This window comes from Prunus mume, linkage group LG2 (genome assembly GCF_029339155.1).
Source record: "Prunus mume cultivar Tortuosa linkage group LG2, ASM2933915v1, whole genome shotgun sequence".
NCBI classification, from domain to species: domain Eukaryota; kingdom Viridiplantae; phylum Streptophyta; class Magnoliopsida; order Rosales; family Rosaceae; genus Prunus; species Prunus mume.
In genome coordinates, this window is record NC_142699.1 from 17,812,862 (window position 1) to 17,829,838 (window position 16,977).

Genomic DNA, 16,977 nt, shown 5'->3' on the forward strand with positions numbered 1-16,977 from the left:
CAATTTAGAGGTGGTTTGGGCTTTTTGTTGTTTGTTTCTGCCACAAAAGGGTCCCCAAATATCAATCCACATACGAATGAATGACTGTATGATTGACTCACTCTCAGTTTGACTTTTGGGTTTGGTGCTAAGTAATTATCCAAATTCCTAAAATAACGCAAAGCTAACAAACATGGCACGAAAATAAAGCATAAGCATTGGCCAAAAAAGGCCATACGCGGAGCCAAGACGAAGAGCAAATCTTCAATTTGGTCATCATCATCGTAATTACTATATTAAGAAGAAGAGGCAGCCACTTAATTAGACTCGATCTTGTCTATGATCTTATTACAAAACGCAAAACAAGAAAACAAAATCCAACCCATGAAACAAGGAAACAAAATGTAATCTTAGCAGATTGCTCTCCATTCACATAATTACCAACTATCACGTCGTTTCTTAAGACCTCATTCTGAAGATCCCTATCCATCCACATCACTCTCTCGTTATATTTATACTCATCTTACTCTCTCTCTATTTATATATATATATATGTGTGTGTGTGTGTGTTAGAGATAATTGATCTTCGTCCAGTGCAACGTTACTTACTGTTTTCATCAATGGCTAATTCCGATGCGTCAATGGTTTTGCCTAGGGTTCTTATCGTCTCTCGACGAACCCTCCGCAAGAACAAGTTTGTAGATTTCGTGGGTTAGTCTCCATCTCTTTGTTTGTTACTTTGTTTGGCTTTGGCTATCAACTTTTTACGTATATCCATCTCCTGGGAATATAATATGCTGTTACTCAGATTTCTCAGCAGTTCTTATAGTTACAATACCTTTGGTTATCATAAACTTAATTTGGTTTTTATTATTTCAAACATCAAATAAAATCATTCAGTTGCTCTTGATTTTAATTTTGATTATTAAAACATCTTATGGGACAGGAGAATATCATCTAGATCTAATTGTAAGCTATGGAGCAGTACCTGTTATTGTCCCCAGAGTCAGTGGAGTCCACATGCTACTCCAAAGCTTTGAACCAATACATGGAGTTCTTCTCTGCGAGGGCGAAGACATTGATCCGTCCCATTACGATGCGCAACTCTCTGGTTTCTCTCCAGGCGAGCTAGAAGAAATTGGCAAGCTACATGCAAGCGATACCGCCATTGATAAAGAGAAAGACTCCATTGAACTGGGGCTTGCAAAGCTATGCCTAGAAAGAAACATCCCCTACTTGGGAATATGCAGAGGATCCCAAGTCCTCAATGTTGCATGCGGAGGCACACTTTATCAAGATGTTGAGAGAGAACTTTCAAAAGAATGCCCAGATCAGAGTTGCGCTCAAAGAGTGGCTCACATAAACTATGAGAATTATGATGGGCATAGACATGGGGTGAAGGTGGTGGAGAATACACCTTTGCATCAGTGGTTCAAAGATTCTTTGGATGATGAGAAAATGGAGATGTGGGTGAATAGTTATCACCATCAGGGGGTTAAGAGATTGGCAGAGCGATTCGCGCCGATGGCTTTCGCTTCTGATGGGTTGGTTGAAGGGTTTTATGATCCGGATGCTTATAATCCTGAGGAGGGTAAGTTTATTATGGGACTTCAATTCCATCCGGAGAGAATGCGACAACAGGATTCAGACAACTTCGAATATCCAGGATGCGCAGCTGCATATCGGGTAAGACCTTAATTAACTTGTTCTATTGTTTTGTTTTTTCATGTTTGTGGTTTGTTGCGTGTCATTTGTCATGGTTAATATTATCATTCATGCAGGAATTTGTTAAAGCAGTGAGAGCTTATGAAAAGAAGCTCAGTCAAAACTCGGCAGGTGTGCCAAAGGCTCCACAGCTTGATCAGGACCAAGAGATGAAGAGGAATAGTATTGTACGGAGCTTCTCTATTGCCAAAAACATGTATTCTAGGCGTGGAATTGTTTCAGGCAAAGAATCTGATCAACTGGACGTTGGAGCAGAGTTTCTGGAGGTGAGTGATTAAACGATGATTATAATCACATTAGCCGTCATCGTTCGATTTGAATGGTCTAATGTTGTGGTATATGCAGGCAAATACAGCACTGAGTTTGCAGCAAGAGAAAAGGCTGAAGCAGATGGGGGCAACAGTAAGAAATGCTTCGGCATACATACAACGACTGAAGATGGGCGAGGAGAGGGAGAAAGTTGCAAAGGCCATAATTGGGAAGATGTCGATAGAGCAGCTATCTGATTTGTTGTCTTTCTACCGCATTATGAGTCAGATGTGTTCCGACGCTTTGGACACTAAGTTCCATGACCTACTTAATAATGAAGTTGAAGTTGATGGATCTTGAATTTTCATTTGCTGTAAAACATATGATTTCCCAGAGCCTTTGTCTTGGACTTCTGATCTTCCTTTCCTACCCCCTGAAAATTGTTTCCCGTTTGCGCGCTGTGTTCTTCTCTTTCTTGCGCTGAAATTTTAAAAATAATAATAATTTGGTTTGAAGAGCCTCTTTGCTGCTTAAACCCACAGAGCAGAATCAACAATCTTTACGCTATAAAACACAATTAGTTGGATAGAGTTAAAAAGCGGGCGGTTGTGACTCCAAACAAAAACGCATACGGGAAGCTCAAGCTAAACACTTTAAATACAATCTCTATATCAAAATCCCCTCATAGATAAAATTACACATGCTAACATCATCATCATCATCACGGCATAAAAAAAAGCCTGGTTTTTCTTTTATAATATACCCTTCCTTACTAAGAACAAAATACAGAAAACGAGCAAGACACAGCTTGCTTCCATTAAAAAGCAACTTTGATTAGCTTGACCATCTATAGCTTATCTAACTATATTTCCTCTATTCACTTTTCGCTGAGGTTATTGCGTCCTTCATCACATCACATGCCAAAGCTTCACTTTTCTTTAAGTTGCCTTCATCCTTTTCTTTTCCTTTTCCTTTTCTTTTTCCTTTCTTTCTCCTGTAGTAAAATAACAGAAAACCAAAACAAGGGAATCCCTGCATACCAACTTGCGACCCTGAATTTCACACAACACAGGGATTTTTTCACAAGTAACTCATGCAAACAGGCTTCACTTCTAGAACGGTGGTAGCAACACAGTTAGTAACATCTTCAGAGTTCAAATCATCTACGGCTGAAAAACACAAAATCAGGGTGATTGACCCGCAGCACTCTTAGAAAGTTGTCAGCAGCCTGCGAGAGGGAATTAGCTAACTGGCGTTCAAATCCCCCATTAGAAGTCCACAAGGACCCTCTGAATTTGTATGAAGCAAGGCCAAAAACAGGTAATGACATCTTAGGGACACCATCCATGTCACTCGGATATGTCACTACAGGAGCCCGGGCATCTGGTACACCTGAAACATGACATTATGTAAATAATATAAGCAACTGAGAAATAGATGAGTTTAGTTTGACAACAGCAGCAAGAGTAATCAAAAGAAGAGACGAGCTTATCAGAGATGATTGTACAACACCTATAATGGATTCTAAAGAAAACAACTTGGCATTTAGACAATCATCCAGCCCTTCTATATTTGTTTGTGGTCCTGAGACAGTTGCACTTTAGTTATACTTCACACCTAATGACATCATCTGCAGTATATCTGTCTGCCAGATTAAATTTTGACACGGAGACATGCATGCAAGTGCTGGGGATAAGCGCAATACATAACTCCGGAGTTCTACAGATATATCCAACATAATGGAATTATGGAAAAGCTTTCTTTAATTGACAATAATAAAATTCCCGAAGTTGTAAATTTCTTAAATTAGAAAATACCATATATATGCAAGCCAATCGACTCCAGAAGTAATTAGGGTAACACTCAATTTTTCGTCACATAGTAATATACAATCAGACGGACACACTAAATGAAACAGCCTCGCATCTCAAACATGTTATAAAGAGCAAATGTCAGGGAACTAACTTTCGTCATAAGAAAAACCATGCACACGACAAACTAACAATGATATTAATTATTACCTCCCATGGGTGTAAATTGCTTAAATTATAAAATATCATCTATAAGGAAAACCAATAACTCCAGAATGTAGTTAGGATAATATTCTTTCTGTCGCCACGTTGTGAGATATGATTACATGTGAAAAAATTAGACCACGTCATCAGATATGATTACATGTGGAAAAATTAGACCGAAGAACAAAATGAAACAACCAGGCTCTCACGTGTATAAATTATACAGAGCAAATGCCAGAGGACAAACTTCCATTCTCGGAAAAACCATGCACACAGGTTTTCCAAACTCACAGTGAAAATTGATTAGTACCTCCCATGGGTGTAAAAAGTGAATGGTACGTCAGAAAGCACGCATCAAGATCCTTTAGAGTTGGTCCCGTTGGAATCCTGTAAATTGGATACCTGAAACAATTATACCAAAACCAATTAGTCACGTGACGGTGTATGGCCCAGGAAACAAATGCAAAGATTGAAAGTACCATGCAACAGAAATCCAGCTGGAAGACAGCAGATCACAACTTCTTAGTGTCTTCAGCTCAGGAAAATGGATGGCAAGATCTAGTATCTGTAAAATTGGAGAGTTCAGAAAAAAATTCCAAAAACAGGGAAGGAAAGTTACAAGTACCAAAATTTTAATATAATTGTTCTAAACATGGTAACGAATTAGAGAATAAATGCAATTATAACCTTGTCAGCTAAAGGCTCGCGGCAATAAGGAAGGTCCTGCTCAAAATACTCAAATAGTAAGCAACCTTGAGAATTTATGGATTCACCCTCGTCACTAGAGCAGTCTTCATGAGGTGGAAAATGCGGCTCTCTCAGAGATAATCTGTCTATCCTACGAGGAATTTCACTCGATAGATTTTGATGATTCCGCTGCTCCCTCAAATATTTTAATCTATCAGTTTCGTAATCAGAGCTTCCATCACTACTAGAATCCCTGAAGTCACTGTCACTGTCCTCATCTGGCCGCCTATCACACACAAGGACCATCAAATTTTGGATAGAGTACACAATATGCAATATACGGGAAGGAAGGGGGCGGGGACTAAGTAGAACACTATCAATCAATTCTGTCAAAAATACAGATTCAGATGCAACGAGTAGCAAGAATAAGCAAACCATTAAATCCGTTTACCATCCATTCTCAAGCCATAAAATACTTGGCAAAAATAATCAATAACGGATAAGGATAAGAAGAGATATTAATGACAAAATACTATATTGAGTAATCATTAGAATGAGAAAAATACATACCTCAGCATGAAAGGGGACTATAAAATTAACTAAAATAAATAGAATTAATTTACTTTCACCTCTGGAACTAGTTCAAAAGGCAACATATGGAACATTACAATTGATCAACTTAAGTGACGAATATGGAGTAAAATGTATACCTTGTCTTAGTGGGCAATTTCATAGAGTGGCCGTATATCTGAATACCGGACAAATAAGGGACATAGTACTGAACCACAGAGTCACTGTCATTCAAAATCAAAGGCACTCCTGCCCCATAAGCACTCCACTCCTTGAAAGACTCCCATAGATCTCCAAGAACAAAGTATGGCTGAAATTCCACGTCGCAAGTACTCAATCCCCTCATCGTCGTCTGCTACCAAAAGTAAAATATTCAATCACAAAATTAAGAGAAAAATAACCAAGAAAATTTAACATTTCTGTTTAGTTTAGACGAAGACCTTAGAGAGGTACTGAGCGGGCACGGATGGCGAGATCGACTGCAAGAACCGCTCGAGATTACTCAAGGGATTGACAACGGGCTCAAAAGCAGGCACGGCGACTGGCTTGGGAGGGTCATCTGACACGACCCTGTTCTCGGGTTCCCGGTTAGGGTTACCCTTGAGCGAAGGCGATTGGCTTGGCGTGACGTCGCTCTGAGCTCGCCGAAGTTGCTCGGCTTTCTGGTTCTGGTGAGCTCTACGGGCTCTGGCCGGGTCGTAGAATCGGTCGTCTCCCCGGGCGCGCGTGACCTGCAACCCCGTACCCAACATCGCAATAACGCCGAATCAGAAACTTGCACGAGAACCCTAAATCTGGTCCTTGTACGTACGTAGCCTCTTAAACCCTGAAACAAAGTCAACGGGAATGGAAAAGAAGAAAGCGATTCTGGGAATTGATTCAATTAGAGGATCGACGTCTCAAGGATTTGTGAGAAATGAGAGTTAATCGAAAACAATGGGGCGAATCGGATCGGAGAAAAGGATTAGAGTCTGTGGCTAGACCGAAATAGTAAAACCCTAAAATGGAGGCTGAGACTGAAATGGATCTGGTGGAAGAAGGTAAGGGTAGGGTAGGGAAGGTTTCCAGGGGCAATTTGGTAAAACCAGTTGGACAGAAAGAGAGAGATTGAATAGTTGGGGAAGGGAAGCGATGGAGGAAGCGAAAGAAAGTAAATGGTGAAGCAAGGCTCTGAATAAATGGATGGATGGGCACTGCGCAGTGGTAGGAGAAGAACAAAACAAATTTTTATTTTTATTTTCTATAAAAATAAAATAAAAAATCGCCATCTACTTGGGGCGCCCATGATTTAATGCGATGGGAGCACCCATATTTCGAAATTACAATCTTGTCTCTACTCAAATACGGTCGTGATGCTTGGAATCAATGGGAATTTGTAGTTTATCAAGGGTAACATAGGTAATGTGTGGGAGTGTGAGTAAGTAACTATTGATGGGCCATGAGCTTGAGCGTTATCTAATGACTTTTACTAAACTGGGTCGCGATTGGTGACATTGAGCCCACTCGGATTAGTCATTAAGGTGAGGATCTCAACTACTGACACGTGTGATGGAGAAATTCGTTGACACGTGTATGGTGAGATACACTCTGATGGGGACGATGTCTTTTTTCCTCCTTATCCCCTTTCGATTTTCTCGAGAAAACGATTAGACTTTCATTTATTAATTCTCACTTTAGACTTTAGAGCCCACGGCCTTTGTAACGGCGTGAGGCAACGCGCCTTTTAGGCCTTTGCGCAAGTGCTGCAGTCAGATCCCCCCGTTTTGATTGATCGAACCCAACGGTCGCCTACCCTAAGAATAAATTAGTGCTAATTTTTCTAGCAACAATCGTAGTATATTAATCTTTTTTACTTTTTACGCCACTATTATATTCATATTTATTATTATTATTATTATTATTTATTTATTGAGTAAATTTAGTATATTATTATAAATTCAAGTCGACCAAAAAAAAACCTGTTATAAATTCAAGAGTTATTTTTTGGAAACACACGTCCATGTATTATGAAATTTTATCACTTTTGTAGTAACACACATCCATGTTACATAACAAGTTATTTTTTTTAATATAATTTATGATCTAAATCATTCTAAATAAATTTAATTTAAAAAAAGAACGATTCGAACTTAAATACAAAGCGACAAATTTACTGTCATAATATGGTATGATGTCTTTTTTTTTTTTGCCACAATACCTACTCTACTCAAAATAGGTCAGCTCAGCGAATTGCCAAACTGAAATGGTCAAAGCCTAGCAATTAAACTATATCTAATAATGTTCATTCAATGTTTTACTGCTTGCGCTGGTAGTCTAATACATGTGTGACATTTTGCACAAGAATCCCATGATGTAATTGTTTTCGTTTTGGAAGGTTTTATTTAATTTCAAATTCCCAAATTATTATTATATTATACTGGAAATAAGTGTCGGTCACATGATCAATATAGTAAGAAAGATGCCTTCACAACATGGACAGCAACTTGAGAGCAATTTCATAATCTCATATTTCTCTTAATTATGCTTAAAACTGTATTTCTTATCAAATATTTGACATTCCAGTTTTGCCATTGAAAACATATATAATGGCGTAAGAGATAATGTTGTCCATTAAGGATGACTCGACGAGATTGAGTTGGACCGACCTAATCAACCCAAACTCGTTACATCTTTAAAATAATTAAATAAATCCAAACGCATTTCAATTAAAAGTTTAGCAAATAAAAACATGACTTATTAATCTCAAGTTGAAGCAAACATGGAGAAAGGGATATACGAGCGGTTTCATGGTTTATTATTATTATTATTATTATTTTGACTAAACTATTATTTAAAAACAAGAAAAAAGTTTAGCAAACATGGAGAAAGGGATATAAGAACGGTTTCATGGTTCATTATATTTTTTAATTTTTTTACTAAACTATTAATTGTAACAAAAAATAATTAATTGTTATTGGAATATTTTCCAGGTGTATGGTCAAACACAACCATTTTTTTTCTTTTTAGTACAAGAAATTGTCTAAACTATAGGAGAGAGTGATTTTTATACATATACACACAACTATGATGTCGTAGAATTGAACTTGAAATCTCTAGTCCGTAAGTCAAGGCTATTTCTCACTAGATTAGACCCTATTGGCCAAACACAACCACGTTGTTTAAATTAGTTGGCAAAAAATTGGTATAAATTGTTTGTTAACTTCTCTTAATATGCACCGTAATTCAAACAATTTAAAACAATAAATTGGACAATCTTAAGCAACTCTTACATATTTATTTGTAATAAATTTGTGATTTAGAGAAACACGACAAACCATCCAACCTAATGCGCTTCACACATTGTTTGTTTACATAAACACGATTGCATTTCTTGTTGTGGTTGTTTTCAGATCCTCCACGAGGAGAAACAGTTGGATCCAATCATATTATACGATACTTTGACGTGTCAACAACATAGTCATACAAAATATAGAATTGGTCAATTTGATGGAATTTTGGATCACCCGACATGTATTGAAATTGAACCACATGTGATGAATGGAAAGATAATGCTTTCAATTTTATGATAAAAAGAATGTCCTTGTCTCGACGCCCAAACAACTTTGAATAAAATAAAATTCTAAAATATAATTACTGCAAGCACCGACCACGCAGGGATATTTTTCTACCTACAAAAGCCTGGTACACTGCTGCTGCTAATCAGCTGCACGCCCAACTTGTACATGGACCATCTTTAAACTCTCATCATCACTGAAATAGGCTCCTACACTGTGATATGCTAAGTGGAACAAAATAGCTAAAAGAGAATCGCTGCCACCATCACCGCATATGAGATGAGCTACTTTACTAGTTACTATATCAGTTGAGAGAGCAAATTTCCTACAGCACCACCATTAGGGGGAAGTTAGCCAAATAGGTCCCCATTTGCGGGACATGGTGCTTCCTGAGGCTTATGGAAGATAATATTATTGAGGATCATATCAAGATTGGTTGATTCTAGTCAAAGATATTGGCTGTTTCTATCTTGAGATTAGCTTGTTGAATCCGTTCTCTAGGAACAAAACTGATCTTCCCAAAACATGGAACTTCTATCATAAGATGGTTCTCTCGGGTCTTCCCATCCTTGAAAACTATGTTTGCTTCCTTGTTAATGGTCAATGTCCGGAGCTTGCTTTTTGGGTCCCAGGAGCTGGAATCATGGCTTAAACATAAACTGGATGGTGAGCCATTTGAGGATGCTTGATCAAATGGCGGATCGCGGTGCTAGATGGAAGTTTCTATCCATTACCATAAGCAAATGATTGTGACGTAATGGATTTTGGCATCTTGAGCAGCATTCAAAGTTTCGCAGATACTACTTTTTTATTTTCGCTTTAATTTTCCTGCTAGGGTTGAGAGTTGTGTATTTAGACATTAGAACAACTGATTGAATAAAATTATCCAAGAGAATTATCTCAATTTCTCGATGCAATCTGTTTTTACAATGTCTTCTGTGAAATTTCTATCTTATAAGCAATGCCAGATTAAGGCTACTAATATTTTTGCTAGCATTAGAACAGATATTTTTTTACCTCTTACCTCATAAGCCATAATATTTTTTGGGCAACGGGTTCTGTGACTTAGAGGTCATTATCTGATTGTGAACGCTCATAGCAGATCTTAAGTCTGTATTAGGGATCGTATATTGAGTCTTTATAGACCGTCATTACTTTCACATAAGGAGGCTACAAAGACTTTAGAACAACGTCTTTAACGTACTTCACCATACCATGCTTGCTTTCTTAATCTTAATTTATTCTTATTTACCTATTATTTGTTTCTTTAGTTTTATTTTACCTTAAAAGTTTTCTAATTTATTTTATATATTATTTATATTTTAAAGGGTTTTGCTTTTGGCTTTTACGACAAGAGGAAAACTGTCATTTTTAATAGTAGAAAGAATCTTAGGCCCCGTTTGGTAATGTTTTAAGGGGTTGTTTTCATTTTCAGATAACAAGATGAGGCAAAAACACGCTTCTGTTCGGTTGCGGTTGATGCAATCAAACCAAACCACAAACCGACCGACTATTTGCGGTTTGGTGATTTTGAAACAAAAGCGGTGAGCTGTAATTAGCGCAAGCATGAATTCTCAAGCATTCACAAAAATATAAATTCACAACCTAAATAAATAAATACACAACCTCAATTTCTTAAGCATTATTCAATCTCCTCAACTTCTCAAGAATTCACAACCTAAGAAAACAATTTCATTCATGTGTATTTGTAGAAAACAGAAAGAATTAAAGTTACAACCAAAAAGTCCAATTCAAAGTTAATTAAAGTTTAAAAGGAAAATCATTGTTACAAACTCAAGTGTTGGTGGTGAGTGGATTTGAAGAACTCAGCAACAATGTTATTACAAATAAAACAACATAGTTTAGTACATTTTATAATAAGAATAAGCATAAATAACATTAGCATTTAATTACACAAGTTGTCAAATTTCCTTGTAAATTCAACTTTATCATCCGTTATACATTTAAGCCATTTTGGAAATTTACAAATTGTTCAGTTTACGGCGATGATTGCGGTTCTTGCGTAAATTATCAAAACACGTTTCGGGGCTAAAATAGAAAACACTGAGAATGTCATTATTTTTATTTGTTTTTTGAAGATATTTATATTATTATTTCTTGTACTATTATTATTTTTGTTTTTTGAAGATATTTTTCTAATTAATCTACTAGAATGAAAATGCAAATTCGTTTTCTTGTTTTCATTCTTTGAAAATAATATAAGAAAATATTCTCCGAAAACGTTATCGAACGGGCAGACTTGACTATTTTAAAATAGCAAGTACCCTGCATTTACACAAAAGAAAGTTGAAATTAAACCCAAAACTGAAATTCACTGCACAATATATGCGGATAGAAAAATTATATGTTTTCTGGACCACTTGCTAGATAATTCTTAAATGAGATTATAAAATTAAAAAAGAAAAAGAAAAAAAAGCAGTACTTGTTCCTACGAGTAGCTCAAGGCAAATAAAAGCATAGACACAATACAAAACCAGAATTACTTTCAAGAAAGAAAGTTCCGAACTTTCCTCCATTGAATCTTGCAAAATAGCAACTTAATTAATTTCAAGACAGATGCCATGCCATCTTTCAGTGCAAATACGAAAATCTTTACAACAGGGATGCTGCTTGCTTATTATAGCACTCTAAATTTCTGTCAAATTCATGAATATGAGGATATGAACTCAACTAGGAGTCCACAAGGAAACAACTAAAACAACCAAACTTAGTCATTTAAAGCAACAAGCTTTTCAATGAGGTTTGGAAGATTTTAAACCGATCAGTGCATTTCACTTGACACCCATTTATGTTTCCTGAAAAGACTTTGTCCAATTCGTGCATGCAACAATCAAAAGCTACCAGAAAAGCATGAAACTCAGGATCAGTAAGTGCAAATAGTTAAATAATCCACTTTACCAAATGATGTCCAAACGTTGGAGACTAACAGCTAGAAGAACAAAGAAGAAAGTTGCATGTCTAGGTTTCACAGGAATGAAACGACAGTCGTTGCCGGACTGGAGCGCCAGCAAAGCTGCTTCAGAAGAAAGAAGAAGTCTCTCGAAGGAAAAGGAATTGCTGTTTAGAGCATCTACAGTGATAAGGTGTATATGAGGGTGTATGTCAAATATACACATTTGGTTGCCGAAATGTCCTGCAATGAAAAGGTATATATGGTTGTAAATGTACATCACATCCGTGAGATGAGAAAAAAGATGTATATCTAATTTTAGACTTAGCCAAGTGGGTTCCGTAGCAAAAAAGCCAAGAGAGGGGAGAGAGAAAATCTACCTAAAAGATAAGGAAGTTATTAAAATAGTGGGCTCAGGGCGTGATTGAGATTTATTAATATGAGGAATTTATTAAAAATGATGCAAATATACTAAGTTCTTCTCCAACAACTCTCTAATGTATGGCCAAATTTCATTCAAATTGAAATATGAAATTAACAACTATACTGATCGGTGGTGAAGAATAAATTCATATCAAAACCAACAGTTCATATTAATTTTATTTACATCATATTGAATTAAATTATATCATATAGAAATTTAACAAAATTTAGTCTGATTTGTTTAGAAAAAATAATTAAACCTAATACACAAAAAAATTTAACACAAAAAACGAATTAATACCAAATATATATATATATATATATATTATATCTCCCGGAGGTGTAAAGGAGATATAAACATGGTTTTACACCTCCGAATTTACATCTTCCTATTGTAGGAGAAATTATAGAAGATTTTTTTATCATAAATGGTCCTTAACGTTTACAAAATTATAATGAATGGTCTTTGAGGTTTTTGTGACATTAATAGTTAACGTTATGATTTTTAATTACAAAATGGTAATGCCGTTAGAAATTCATTAAGTATATGATGTAGAAGATAAGTGGAGCTCACATATCCAATCACATAGTGACATGTGGATCAAATAAATAAATAAATATTTTTTTTAATGAAAATCCATTTAGCCTATCTCTCTCTCTCTCTCTCTCTCTCTCTCTCTCTCTCTCTCTCAAAGGTACTTGCAACTTCCACAGGGTATAGTCATGGACATCCTCTCAAGGCTCTCTGTCAAGACCCTCTTCAACTGCTGGTGCGTGTGCAAAGCGTGGCTTTCTATAATCTATGACCCTCAGTTTACTCATCTCCATGCTTCAAGATCACCCTTTGGCATCTTGATTGAGACCTTCCTCCCTCCCCCTCTAACAAAACCAATGGAACGTTTTTTCACCCATCTGGAAGTAGAAGCATGTGCTGCTCCTGGTTCAGATTTGCAGCTCGAGGAAATAACGTTTTCTCCCGGAAATACTCTACCGCCAGTTGATGACGCCATGCTAGAAATTCACTTGATAAACTCATGTAATGGTCTGCTTTGTTTTGGAGCTAATGAAGGCTTTCCCCTGTTTGTGTGCACCCTGTTTTGGGGGAGTACATCACCATTCCACCTGCTAATAGAAACGACAAACGGCTTATTGTTGGACTTGGTTTTTGCATTGGGACCAATGTGTACAAGGTGTTTCAGTTGAACAACCCAAACACTGAGGCTGAGATTTATACCATTGGCGTAGGAGGGGCATGGAGAAGCATTGGACCCCCTCATTCTGGGGATTTTAATAACTTATCGTTCAATAATTTTCTTCATGGAGCTGTTCATTGGATTCCCTATGGGGGTAGAAGTACAAGTTCCAAGGTTATACAATCTTTCGACTTTGAAAGAGAACAATTTCGGCCATCACCACTACCTAGTTTGCTAGCAAAGAATTAATTTCTGTATAGTTTGACATTGGAAGTGATAGGAGGTTGTCTCCATCTATGTGTGCTTGCTTCAGGAAGGGGGAATGGAATTTTCATTAAAAAAAAATTATTTATTTATTTTTCATCCACATGTCACAATGTGATTGGATATGTGAACTCCACTTATCTTCCATATCATACACTTAACATAATTTCTAATGGCAGGGACCATTTGTGATAAAAAGTTCCTAACATTAAGGACTATTAATGTCACAAAAAAACCTCAAGGACCATTCGCGATAATTTTGTAAACATTAAGGACCATTTGTGATAAAAAGCTATTATAAAATAGCAGTATCACCACGTCAGCTGGTAGTACTTCCATTTAAAATTTGCCATGTGTATTATTTTTATAAAAAAATAAACTATCATTCCAGCTGGATTTGCAACTCCAATTTTACCCTTCACAATAAAATTAAAAAAATTGTTAGAGAAACAAAGAAAATGAAAACAACCCCTACCATCGCACTGACACCATCATCCGACGGCTCTCCCTCTCTATGTTTCCATTACTTGATGTTCATTCAAATGTCTCAGTAAATTAGTATTTCAATTTGATAATGATTAAAGCCTCTTTGTTTGAATATGGACAGAGATCTTACAGGTGCATTCCACATGTTAAAAAGAAGTTGCAGTTTCAGGGAGAGAGACGAAGGGCGGAGTGACCAAATTCGTAATAATATCTTCATGTCTAACACACACATCGTGATTGAAAGACTTGCTACTATGGGTTTGATGCTTGCAGGACTGGGCAAATTGCTATGCACTTGATTAACAAATTGAAATGGGATTTGGGTCTTCTTCACAGTATTGTTTGTTGAAGAAATGAGCTTGCTTGGCACAATTGCGGAGAAGGGCAATGATGGGATGTGGTCTGATTGCAAAAATACAGAAACAAAGGAATGAAATCAGAGGATGAGGGCGGCAACCATGAGAGGCAGCGCGACGGCACGACAGTGAGATTGAGGGCGAGCGATTGTTGCTGGAACATTTTCTCTTCTATTTCTTTTAATATTTTTAATTTAAAGGGTAAAATTGAAGTTTCAAATACAGTTGGAACAAAAAGTTTAATTTCTTATAAAAATAATACACATGGCAATTTTTGAATGGAAGTGTCACCAACTGACGTGGTGATACCGTATTATTTTATAATTTCTCCTACAGTAGATGCTCTTACGAAACCGATTAGTGTAAAATTTAGATTCCTCGTTTTTGCCAAAACCAAAAGAGGAAAAAATGATAACGGGATGAGAATTACGATTGGCCCATTTTGCATCTATGAAATTGTTACGTAGTGGGCCAGCTTAGCCTAGTTTACTTTGCAATTTTCTTTATTTTTTTCCTCTTGAGATCGTTTCCCCCATTTTCTTTTATTTATTTATTTTTCATAAAATGGTACTTTAAACTACCAATGTATTGGGAGGGAGATTAAACTTGGGTGCAAGATGATGGACAAATTGCTTTTGTCAACTTGTCTAACCCATGAGAGAGAGAGAGCGAACTATGATACAAGAGGATGGACAAATTGCTTTGATCAACTGGTCTAATCCAAATATACTGATCATTTCCTCAATTTACAAGGATTCATTTTTTTATTTTTTTGAATTGATAAGTTAGGAAAAGGAATCAATATCCCTGAACTAGTCGGTGTTACTTTTCAGCAGAATTTCCCACTGCCACTAGGATGAAAGTTCCCTTTGAGACTTTGACAGAAAAAGAGTTGGGCAGAAACGCGTGGACACCAAACACTTGAAGAAACACAAGACACAACAACGGATAGAGAAATAATAGATCGTCAGTATCTTGAATCCCTGAGAGCCTTGTGAGTTTGTGTAATTTATTCCAAGTCAACACAACACAGGCCATTATTTTCTGTACAAATAGTCTGTATAACTCTGATCTTCACAAGTTTCAAAATCATCACCACCCCACTTTTTTTGGGTCAAAAACCACCCCACTTTGGCTGAAATGAATCAGTCGTGCCGTGATAGTAGTATATGAGGATTTGACTCTGAAAATTCTACATGATTGTTTATGTATAGAAATGTACATGGGAAGAAAGATGCATACGCATCATGTGACTGCTTTATATACGTGCGGTACATATTTGAGACCAAGTCGCTTGTTTAGGTTGCTAGCAGTAGTTACTAGTGGCTACGTTTTTCATTAATATGCAGATACTATTTAGATACGTGCTAGTTTGGTGTCTAGTATTGAATTAAATAAAATAACTCTCTATATTTACAGCATGTTTAGGGAAGAAATGAATTTTTTTTTTTTACCAAGTTGAAGATAGAAGATGGAATTACTCATGAAGAAAATGTATCATATCTAATCCACAATATGGTATAATAACAATATCTTTTAACTTATCCCCCTTAGTTCCCCCAAATTGAAAAACTATTACACCTTTACTTTTATTTCCTCTTTCAACAAATTTTAGATTTAGTGATTTAATCAACCTAATCAAATCCTAAGCACTAAACGAGTACTACGTTATGTGTAGCATCAAATTCGTCTTCTTCTTCTTCTGCCTTTTTTTTTTTCCTGCTGATTAATCATAGCGTAAGTTACCAGTTTCAAATTGTAATGACTTATGCTCTGAATACATGAACGGTGATTATCATTTCAAATTCAGAGTAAAAGTGTGTGTGTGGCCCTGTAGAGAAGGCAATGTAAAGCAAAAGTTGAATTTTGACATTGGTCAAGTTGTACGACTTTCTTAGAATATGACCCATTTAGGCAACTAGCGGCTTAAATTCAAGAGTCTAAGATGTGAGGCAGATTATAAAGACAGCTTTCCAATGCTCAAAAAGTGTCAACTGTCAGCTCCAGAGGCTTCCAGTTGGGCAGTTATCAAGTCAAAGCCACCCTCTTCAAATACAACTCTCGAAACTACTATTATTATATTTTGTCTCTCATTCTCTCTCTCTCTCTCTCTCTCTCTCTGCCATTTATTATCCTTTTCACTGTCTCCGCGCCACAATTTACAATATCCCAAATGAATCAAAACCTCTGCATCCTCATTGTGATGTTTCTCCTCCTAACAGAAGCCTCTTTTGCTCTGGACTTTTACTACCAAAACTGCAGTGTGTCCGTAAGTTGTGGCGACAAGACATTAGCTATCCATTCTACATCCAAGGCAAGCAAGCTTCCTTCTGTGGCTACCCTGGCTTCCAGCTCTCTTGCCATGGAGATGGTGAAGACGCCTACCCACTTCTCCAATTGTCTGGTAACAATTACACCATCCACAACATCGATTACCAAAACAAGTCTCTTCTTGTCTCAAATTCTCTGCTTTCAGGCTACTTAAGCAGCACTGCCTGTAATGATAATATTTCATCACTTCATAACATAACCTTTCCCAATGATCAGTACAAGTTGGCTTCAAAT

General features: G+C 36.7%; 4 protein-coding genes across 7 annotated transcripts in view; 3 read left to right on the forward strand and 1 right to left on the reverse strand.

The window, feature by feature from the left end:
• The first annotated feature begins 336 nt into the window (after positions 1 to 336).
• On the forward strand, positions 337 to 2,313 carry LOC103341518 (putative glutamine amidotransferase GAT1_2.1). The gene is made up of 4 exons (XM_008245055.3): positions 337 to 690; positions 926 to 1,665; positions 1,761 to 1,970; positions 2,050 to 2,313. The coding sequence occupies exons 1-4, from the start codon at positions 600 to 602 to the stop codon at positions 2,311 to 2,313; spliced, it is 1,305 nt and encodes a 434-aa protein (XP_008243277.1). The 5' UTR covers positions 337 to 599.
• A 285-nt stretch (positions 2,314 to 2,598) lies between these two features.
• On the reverse strand, positions 2,599 to 6,422 carry LOC103341517 (uncharacterized). Of its 4 annotated transcripts, none has more exons than XM_008245054.3 (6): positions 5,666 to 6,422; positions 5,366 to 5,577; positions 4,656 to 4,941; positions 4,448 to 4,533; positions 4,279 to 4,370; positions 2,599 to 3,345 (listed from the first exon to the last, which is right to left on the reverse strand). In XM_008245054.3, exons 1-6 carry the CDS (start codon positions 5,975 to 5,977, stop codon positions 3,113 to 3,115), a joined length of 1,221 nt encoding a protein of 406 aa, XP_008243276.2. In that variant the 5' UTR covers positions 5,978 to 6,422; the 3' UTR covers positions 2,599 to 3,112. The 4 variants fall into 4 exon arrangements, with proteins under 4 accessions (XP_008243276.2, XP_088902147.1, XP_088902148.1 ...); XM_089046021.1 differs by having other exon boundaries at positions 5,366 to 5,580; XM_089046022.1 differs by having other exon boundaries at positions 3,258 to 3,537; positions 5,366 to 5,580; positions 5,666 to 6,421.
• Positions 6,423 to 11,773: 5,351 nt separating this feature from the next.
• LOC103341661 (putative F-box/LRR-repeat/kelch-repeat protein At1g11620) lies at positions 11,774 to 13,602 on the forward strand. The gene is given in 3 exon segments (XM_008245202.3): positions 11,774 to 11,883; positions 12,809 to 13,200; positions 13,203 to 13,602. Coding segments are annotated over 3 exon segments (855 nt in total). The 3' UTR covers positions 13,556 to 13,602.
• Positions 13,603 to 16,585: 2,983 nt separating this feature from the next.
• LOC103341655 (rust resistance kinase Lr10-like) overlaps positions 16,586 to 16,977 on the forward strand; it is an 84,516-nt gene continuing 84,124 nt past the window's right edge. Inside the window, exon 1 of the mRNA XM_089047534.1 lies at positions 16,586 to 16,816. Within this exon, the coding sequence (XP_088903660.1) occupies positions 16,586 to 16,816 (231 nt within the window). The remainder of the gene's footprint in view (positions 16,817 to 16,977) is intronic.

What these genes read in the sequence shown, in the direction of transcription:
- LOC103341518 (XM_008245055.3), top strand. Translation starts at nt 600, where the DNA reads ATGGCTAATTCCGATGCGTCAATGGTTTTGCCTAGGGTTCTTATCGTC. An exon ending in GATGCGCAGCTGCATATCGG is followed by an intron (nt 1,666 to 1,760) that starts GTAAGACCTTAA and finishes TCATTCATGCAG; the next exon opens with GAATTTGTTAAAGCAGTGAG. An exon ending in TTGGAGCAGAGTTTCTGGAG is followed by an intron (nt 1,971 to 2,049) that starts GTGAGTGATTAA and finishes TGGTATATGCAG; the next exon opens with GCAAATACAGCACTGAGTTT.
- LOC103341517 (XM_089046021.1), bottom strand. Translation starts at nt 5,977, where the DNA reads ATGTTGGGTACGGGGTTGCAGGTCACGCGCGCCCGGGGAGACGACCGA. An exon ending in CCGCTCAGTACCTCTCTAAG is followed by an intron (nt 5,581 to 5,665) that starts GTCTTCGTCTAA and finishes TACTTTTGGTAG; the next exon opens with CAGACGACGATGAGGGGATT. An exon ending in GCGAGCCTTTAGCTGACAAG is followed by an intron (nt 4,534 to 4,655) that starts GTTATAATTGCA and finishes CCAATTTTACAG; the next exon opens with ATACTAGATCTTGCCATCCA.